The 9,598-nt window shown below is 30.7% G+C and overlaps 2 protein-coding genes across 2 annotated transcripts in view; both read left to right on the forward strand.

Annotated features, from left to right (window-relative positions):
* LOC105623255 overlaps positions 1-1,823 on the forward strand; it is an 8,699-nt gene extending 6,876 nt beyond the window's left edge. Inside the window, exon 2 of the mRNA XM_012204653.1 lies at positions 1,486-1,823. Coding sequence (XP_012060043.1) covers positions 1,486-1,823 — 338 coding nt within the window. The remainder of the gene's footprint in view (positions 1-1,485) is intronic.
* A 6,434-nt stretch (positions 1,824-8,257) lies between these two features.
* LOC105623256 (ras-related protein Rab-7a) lies at positions 8,258-9,197 on the forward strand. The gene is made up of 4 exons (XM_012204654.1): positions 8,258-8,437; positions 8,517-8,735; positions 8,890-9,027; positions 9,111-9,197. The coding sequence occupies exons 1-4, from the start codon at positions 8,258-8,260 to the stop codon at positions 9,195-9,197; spliced, it is 624 nt and encodes a 207-aa protein (XP_012060044.1).
* The last annotated feature ends 401 nt before the right edge of the window (positions 9,198-9,598 follow it).

Consider the following 9,598-nt stretch of genomic DNA (forward strand, 5'->3'; position numbering starts at 1 on the left):
GAGAGAGAGGGAGAGAGGGAAGCAAAGATAAACAATAAAATAATATACAAAAAACAATAAAATAATATAATGATATAATAAAATAATATAAAATAATAAAAAAAATTGAAGCAGAGATCTCTGATCAAAGTATATCGCTTTGTCACTTGCAATAATATTTCTGATTGCGTTTTCCCTTCTAAAAAAAAATCTAAAATCTTGGTTAGATTCATGGTTTGGTGCCTTTAATTTCACCGTGGTGTGCATGATCGCGATGTGCATGCAATGCGATATTAAAAAACACATCCACTCTCTCGAATTAATTCTTTCATCTGCTCGGATATTCAGGTCGGTGAATTAACGAGCAATATTGTTGGGGCGAGTATTATAATGCCGTTTAGGTCCGGCGCGTACAGTGCGTTAGAAAGTAACGACACTTTTGCGGAATTGCGCGTGACGATCGAGGTAACGATATAATACTCGGGCGAGCGAGCAAGTTATTAAGGAAACGCGATATCACCGTCTTATTTCACCGTTCGACTTCGACAAGCTAGCGATTCGGATAGCCTTTTACTTCAATCTCTAATAAGAAGGCTTTAAAGAATAAAAATTAATAAAATAACAGTAAAATCAGAACCACTATTTCTTTTACAAAAAGAGGACACTATTTCTTTTGCTTATTGAGCCACTTTTTAATATCCTCCTTTAACATGTTTCGATCTCATACTTTTGAATCATTCTAAATAATTAACAAATAATACTATAGTCAATAAATTTGATTATAGTATTATTTGTTAATTATTTAGAATGATTCAAAAATGTGACATAAAAATTGAAATAATTATTGTAGTTAAATATAGTAAAACAAAGAAGGGCACGCTGAGATATATAAACTTAAATTTGACATTCGATAAAGAATTTGAATTTACACAAGAATTAATGTTGGCTTTGATTGGCATTTTATTTATATGATCTCATCTCTAGTTTATTGACTTAGACAAGTGCGTCATTGTCGGTGAAAACCGAACGAAAGAGATACGCGAATCCTTACATAGGTCGGCCAAAGCGGATTAAAGTATTAACGTAATGTTGGACACTCATGTCAGAAAGCAGACATTCGTTACTATTAAATTATCTATATACGCAAAGGTTCATTGTGCCGTGTAACATCGAACATTATTATCTATATATTAATGAATTATTATAAATTATTATGCCATAAATTATTTCTTATATTAACAAAACATAATAATTTTTTATATTATTTATATAAATTTAGACACTTAACATTTTTATATTATTGTCTAAGTGTAATAATAACATATTTCTACATTTTATAATAATTTATATAACAGTTATGTAACAGTATTTTCTAAAAATATAAGAGAAACACTCGTTAATTAAATCCTGAAGTTTTTCCTTTCTCTTGAAGAATGATTCTTCTTTTGTCAGGCTTTTACGCAACTCTACAACTTGTTCTGATAAGAACTATGTATCGTGTTACAGACTTCCCTGGAATGTGCTTCGCATCGACCAAGTGTGCAACTATCGAGCCGACAAAATCGTGGGAGCTGTCGCCATTCTGTGGTCGTTCTACCTGCGTACCCGCTGATGACAACTCCGGCCGTCTCTTTGAATTAGTAGAAGACTGCGGCCCGTTGCCCAAGGCCAATCCTAAATGCAAGCTCTCTGACAAGACCAACAAAACCGCAAGCTTCCCCGAATGTTGTCCGATCTTCGAGTGCGAGGATGGCGCCAAACTCGAGTATCCAGAGATCCCAACCCTGCCACCACCGAGTGATGAGGATGCAGCGAAGGCGCAGCCGGAAACGCCAAAGCCTTAAGCCCGACGCAAAAGCAAAAAGGCCACCTTGTCCCTGGGACGAAGATTGCGGTGTAGCCTCCTCGACTCAAGCAAGTTTCAAAATGAGAAGTTATCATGATGTCAAAATATTTCCAAAATCCAACTCAAGGAACACACAAAAGTCAACAGAAAAATCAAAATGATCTTATTTTCATGATTTATTGAATCAATAAGTAATTAAATTTTGTAATAAAAAAATCATTATTTTGACTTTCATGATGTCAAAATAAAGACATTTTGATTTTTTCTTTGACTGAACGTGTTCCTTCGGAATAATTATTTCCTTTGGAATAATTATTAAAAGTCACTTTTTGACCAGTCGCATTTTAAAATCAGTTTGACGTTATTTGTTATTCTGTCCATCGGATCTGGAATTATGTTCGATCTGTCAATGCGATCGACGAGATGCGGCGAATACATATTCAAGGATTAAGTCTCCAAGAGCGATGAAAAGACTAGCGAACTCTTAGCATAACGCAAAATAAATATGCAAAATATAATTTTATTTTGTATTGGTATACGAGTACCAAGATCTACTTAATATGACGAAACGATCAGTCGCACTGTTTTATACTATTTTATAGTATTTTTTCGAGGAAAGGATAAATTGTCGTGTAATAGCCATCAGATCGTTGCACATTGCGCTATTATAGGAAACAGTTCTCTTTGTATTTGATTCAATTATGGATTGTTCGACAGGATTGTGCAATATTTGTGCCCATCACGACGAGGCCATACCGCGATTTCGCTCACCATCTAACGTGATCCGATCCCATTTAATCCAGATTAAGTTAATTGTATATAAATTCAGGCCGTGTCTTTTCAAACTACGATGAAAGCTTTCCAAACGCACTCATTTTACACCCGATTTGTAATCTTATAATCGTAATCCCGACTCTTTTGTTAACTCTCCCCATGTTCTTTTAGCTGCGCAACTCTCGAACGTACGTAGTTTACCTACGAGAATCTATAAAGAAACAGAATAATTTTGCAAAGTATACATTAAATATATAAAAAGACTTGACAAAAAATATAATGAATGTCTCACGAAGAAAAATAAATATATTAAAAAATTAAGTTTTTGGTGTATATTGTTTCGTGATTATTCTATTATATTTCGCACAGAAGCGTTTCAGAAGTTTAAACTTTTCAATGATATATTTTCCAATGATAATCGATAGTGGCGTACTTTTTTTAGTTAAGTTGACTTAAGTTGCTCTTTCAGTATATGACAAATTATTCCGTAAAACCTGGCAGTATGTATCGCAAATATGTGTGATTGTAATTATATGTGATTAAATTAATACTTATTTAATTCAACTTATTTAATTCGTACATCGCAATCGTCTCCCTCCTTCGTTTTCCTATTTTTCCTCTCAGAATTATTAATTTACTAATGAATTTACATATAATTTATTATCTGTTATTATAAATAACATTTATTGATGAATTAATTATAACTTTAATATTACATTAATATTAAAAATTATAACAATGTTTATAATTGATTATATGTCAAGCGAACAAATAAAAAATAAATAAGCGCCGTTTTTCAATTGCAACTTTTATTTTTTATTTTTATTTGAGAAAAACCTAATTAAAGTATAGTGTATTTAAGAAAAACTTAATTTTTTTTAAGTATAGAATGACGAAACTAGCGATTAAAAGTTCATCCTGTTTTAACTTTGAATTTTTATTTTCGCTTAATGATTCTGCGGTGACGACGGTCTCTACGTTTAGAATACGCTTTCTACTGCAATTTTTCTATTTTCTTTTTTTTTGTTAATGCAATAATATTTTAATAAAATATAAGTAATGATTAACGTAAAAGTAGGCGAGGAGCTAACAAGATTTTCGGTCTCTCTCGAATAGATTACAAGTCCTACTTTCACCCGACTTATACTCCGACAATTCGCTTCTCAACTTATATTTCGAGTTTGATTAAGTTAAATAAAGGATAGAGGATAGATAAATAGATAGAGAGAGAGAGAGGATGCTATAATAAACGCGGCAGCTCGGATTCGCCAAGATATTTCTGTGATTTCTGTTAATTAAATGTCAATTTTGTAACTTAATTACAATCAAGTTTAACGACAACAAAATCAGATATTAGAGAATTTTTACAATATCTTTATACAGATACGGTGAACACTAAAGTTATCTTCTTCTTAACAACTAAATAATAAGAAAAGAATAACATGACTTTAGCGAATCCATGTTATTGCAAAATGTGTATTATTTATTAAATTCGCATAGGATGTCGAGGAAACTGCGAAACCTCACTATAACTTTTTATCCGACTGTGTCTTTGGCAATATTGAATAATGTTATCAGCATCGCGGTTTTGATCATTTCATGTTACCTTTCGCACGCGCATTGTCTTTACGTAATTAATTAAAAATTATTACATTAAGTGACATTATATTAAATGATTTAAATTGTATTTACCGCTCTTCAGAAAACTTTATTAAACGCAGCATCAAACATGTAGGATTTTATTTCTATGAATTCTTGCAAATTTTGCTTATAAGAAGTTTCTGACAAAATACGCGATATCGAAATATTCGAGGATTTACATCTACGATATATATATAAATAAATAATATATATCGAAAAAAAATATAATCAATTTTAATAAATATTTAATTGAATGCTGCCAAATGAATATTTATTAAATATAAAGATATTAATAAAGATTTTAATAAATATTTAATTGAAATACTGCCAACTGAATATTTATTAAATATAAAGATATTTATTTAATACAAAATTGAATATTTATTAAATGTAAAGATATTTATTTAATACAAAATTGAATATTTATTAAATATAAAGATATATTTATTTAATACAAGAAATATTAATTTGATTTAATAATCATTTTTTTTATTGAACAAGTATTTATTTACTGTAAGTAAATGTTTAGTTGGCAGTATTGAATTAAATATTTATTAAAATTAACTATATTTTTTTTTCAATGTACGATTCTCTTCCCTAAGCAAAATTACAGGTCACAGTAATTTTAACGTCATTTTAACGTCAAAATAAATCATAGCTGATCAAAATTAATTATTTTTAATGATTTTAATCACTTTACTTTTAATCATTTGAAGCCATTTGAATGTCATTTTAATGATTCTGGATTTATTCAGAAAAAATGCATAGCATATATCCAGATAACATATAATATTTATAAAATATATACAAAATGTTTATAAATATTTATAAATATTTATAAGACTTATTTAAAATATTTTATAAATATTTTTGTGATTTCAGATTGTATTTATTATAAACATTACATAAAATATTTAGTCCCTAGTCCTTTAATAATATTTCGAATAAAGCATTATATAAATATATATAAAATATTTATACAACATTTTAAAAAATGAATAGTAATAAATATTTATTATAAATATTTTGTGCTGTCTATAAACATATATATCATGAGCGTAGTTAAGAGAGCAAAGGAATTGTTTTGGCTCCTCTAAATCTTAAAAAGTAATTAAAACCATCGATTATTTTATCACAGATTCTCGAATATTTCGTTATTACGTATTTCATTAGAAACATTTTGGATACGATGTATAATTTTATTACGATTGATCTGTCCTTGTCTACAAAAATTGCAGAAGAATGGTTGCCAAATGGTGATCTATTTTGGAGACATCCTGTTGAATATTTGCGACACTTTATAGACTGAATTAAATAACTGAATTAAGTAACTGATTAATTTGTTTGAAAATCTTAAAATTCAATATATTCCACGTAGCGTTTTTTTTTCACTCTCATGAGATATGTCAAGGATAACGATTAAAAATAGATTTTATTCTCGAAATGTCAGAGCGATGAGCACTCAAATTTGTATGCACTATGCATATTTATGTGGATCGCAATCTATATGAAGAAATCGATTTTTTTTAATCGTCAAAAAACATATTTTTTCCCGTATTAATCTCGCGAGATAATGAATTCTCTTTCCTTTCTTTCTCTCATTCAATTAAAATCAACGTTGTATTTTGTATTTGCTTGTATTTTAGTAAATTAATTATTAAAATCGCATTATATAGAATCACAAAATTACTAATAATTTACTGAAACACAAGCAATTCAGTAGGAAAATATACATGCCGCATTAACTTTCATTTACAAAGAAAAGTTTTTAAATTAAACAAAATGCATTAGAATAGTCGAACCAAATGGATATTTAAATTAATAAATAATGTGATTATGCATGTGATTTGCATTAAAATTAAATTTTTTTATTAAACAAAATATGTTTTATTTAAAATTAAATTTGTTCCAATGAAACAAAATAGATCGAATTCTCGAAAGGACTCTCCAAACAAAAACTTTTTCTCTGTGTAAATAAAACTTTCGAGTCCAAACAAATTTTTTTCTCTATGTAATTCTATTTTAACACAACTTTTTATTATTCTGCTTTTCCGATGATAATGAAAGATAATTTACTTCGTCATTTTTTTCGTAACAGAATGCATAAAATTAAGGAAACACATCGACATATTATGGCATATTATGACATTCATAACTTACGTTATTATCATCACTTATGTCCGTTACAATACAAAAAAGGGATGAATTGAAATGAGCTACAAATTCAAATGTCACATCGTCAACAGTCGTGTTTCTAAATCTCGACCAATCGCAATAGGTCGGCTCGATCGTGCGTGCGCGGAAGCAGCGGCCAATCACGGAGGTCGACGCGCGCGTCTCCACATTTACGCGAGTGATCGATATATCGCGTGAACCTCCGTATCGACCTCTCGAAAGTCAGAGGACGCACGCCGCTACCGTCGGGAATAATGCACTCGATTGCACTCGGTCGATAAGGGAGGCGAGGCGAACAGGTGACGACATCGTTGTCATACTCGTGATTTCATAACACGCCATTTTCTTTGTGTGAAGCGCTGGAGCGCGGAGGTGTTTTCACAGGCCGTGTTCCCTGACGAGTTCCCCAGGTAACGTGCCCGTCTGGCCCCGACGTTTCCCCGGAATTCGCGTCTCGCGCGGAAGACGCGCGGTGTCTTCGACCTGGATCGCGTCCGCCCATCCGTGGACACGCTCGCGCCGAGTTCGAGTATCCCGAGTGAACCCGAGTGTCCTGAGGCTTTCTGCGTGTGACAGATTTCGTCGAAGGCGTTGAACGTATGGTGGAGCAGATTCCGCTCGCACTACGTCCGCTCGCCTTCTCGTCGTACGTTGCATCGCGGATATTCCTTCGAAGGCGCGGATCTCGGGAGTGTCGATCATTGGTGACTGCCAGATATTTCGCGCTCGAACATTCTCGCGAAGAAAGCTCATTCGTTTTCTCTCTCGCTCTGTCGCTTTTTTTTTTGGTGAGCGCGTTGTACTACGTCATTGCCACTCTGAATCTTTCCCTCATTAACGTTGTTAGATGATTCATTTTATGATTTATTTAATCGAATTCATTCTTCTGAACATTTGAACTCCTAAGTTTTCGTGCAGTAATAATTGGTGACTTTTGATTCGGTGTACATGATAAATTTATGTAAATAGTTGAAAGATCGTGGGTGGAATGTAATATCAGAAGCTGATTTGTTTCCAATATTTACAATTCAGAAAACAACACCTGGTGCTTATCCTTTATTATTTGAAAAATTATTGCTTTGTAACTTGAAACTTTTAAAAGTTTAAAGATTACATGCATTTTAATGTCTAAGCAATAATATTTTCTAAATTATAAATTGAATATTACAAAATTATAGTAAATTTAATTTTTACAAATACAACTTGTAGAATATTATTTTTCTTGATTTGAAGCAATAGAATTTTAAAATTTCATATTTGCTTACAAAACTATTTAATATTACATTTTTATTATTTAAATTACTCCGATCTTAATTTCCTATAAATTTTAAAAAATGTATGGAGATATGTTACCTCTAATTTTTGTATTTATTCATATATCAAATGTATAAATTATATGTATGTCTGTTTGTATCTATTACACATATAATTAAATTTTTACATATGATATTTAATATTAGATGTAGTAAAAAGAAATCCATTATTTTTCCATTCAATTTTATGCAAAAATAATGGATTTCTTTTTACTACCTATATTATAATAATATAATAATATTTCAACTTAACTTTTTTTCATAGAGAGAATTTGAAGGATTCATGTTGATATCAATTTTTGTAAAATGAGTCATTAAAAAATTTCTTCCAATTTGATCATGAATTGTCATATTTTAATATAAAAGAAGAATCATATTAGAATAATACCCTTAATCTACTTGATATGATAAGAAAGTTATGTATTAGTCATAGTATGATTCTTATTTTTAAATAGTACACTGAACTTTGCTCCAAGCACTTATTCTTGCAAGAATTAATTTCTAATATTTTATATTTTTTTTAGCAAGTATGGCATCCCGCAAGAAAGTTTTACTGAAAGTAATTATCCTTGGGGATTCGGGAGTTGGGAAAACTTCTTTAATGAATCAATATGTCAATAAGAAGTTTAGCAACCAATATAAAGCGACAATAGGGGCAGATTTTTTGACTAAGGAAGTGATGGTAGAGGATAGAATAGTCACTATGCAGGTAATCCTCGTGCTTAATTTCATTATTTTAACAAATCGTCAGTATCTTGTATTTTTAATGGAAAATCTTTTTGTCTTAGATTTGGGATACCGCTGGACAGGAGAGGTTTCAATCATTAGGAGTGGCTTTTTATAGAGGCGCAGACTGTTGTGTACTGGTATTTGATGTATCGGCTCCAACTAGCTTCAAATCTCTAGATTCATGGAGAGATGAATTTTTAATTCAAGCCTCGCCTCGAGATCCAGACAACTTTCCGTTTGTCGTGCTCGGGAACAAAGTAGATCTTGAATCAAGAGCAGTGAGTAAAATAATTTTTAAATCTTCAAAATAATTTTAATTTTGTACAATTTAATGAACATGCAAATGTAAATATTATTTAAAATCGAATACTTTCATTTAATTTAATAATTGCAATTTATGTCATTTTCCTTTCTATATCTTTTTTGTTTTAGGTCTCAAGCAAGAGAGCACAACAGTGGTGTCAATCAAAGAACAATATTCCATATTTTGAAACTAGTGCAAAAGAGGCTATTAATGTCGAGCAAGCTTTCCAAACGATAGCTAAGAATGCTTTAGCTCAAGAAAGTGAAGTGAGTATATTAGAGGCGCAGAGTTTTTTCTCGATCCATTCATGTGTATCTCAATTTTATCTTTATATTCTTGCGAATTTTAGGTCGAACTTTACAATGAATTCCCGGATCAAATCAAATTGACCAACGACCAAAGAAGCAATGGTAGAGGTGATTCATGTGCTTGCTAGGTCTTGGAACAGTGGTAATATCTCAAATGACTAATAAAGAATGCACAGGTCAGATACACTCACATCACCTGCGGCATAAAGGATGCGGAGAATATTGCGATGAGCTTTATGTGTGCAGGAAGTCATAAAAATTTTTTCTTTATCTCAACATGTTATTATACAATCTTCCTCTGTGTCCATAAAACAAAAAAAACGTCTCAATACAATTCTCAATATAATTTTGTTGAAAGTCACGTTAGTGCACGATAAAAAAATAACGAGTTAAATCCATACGTAAAGAAAATGTGTACAAACTATCTCGATATATATATATATATATATATATATATATATATATATATATATATATATATATACTATATATATATATATTATTAGTTAGTAGTAGTAGTACGTTACTA

The sequence above is a fragment of the Atta cephalotes genome (genome assembly GCF_000143395.1).
Source record: "Atta cephalotes unplaced genomic scaffold scaffold00055, whole genome shotgun sequence".
NCBI classification, from domain to species: Eukaryota; Metazoa; Arthropoda; class Insecta; order Hymenoptera; family Formicidae; genus Atta; species Atta cephalotes.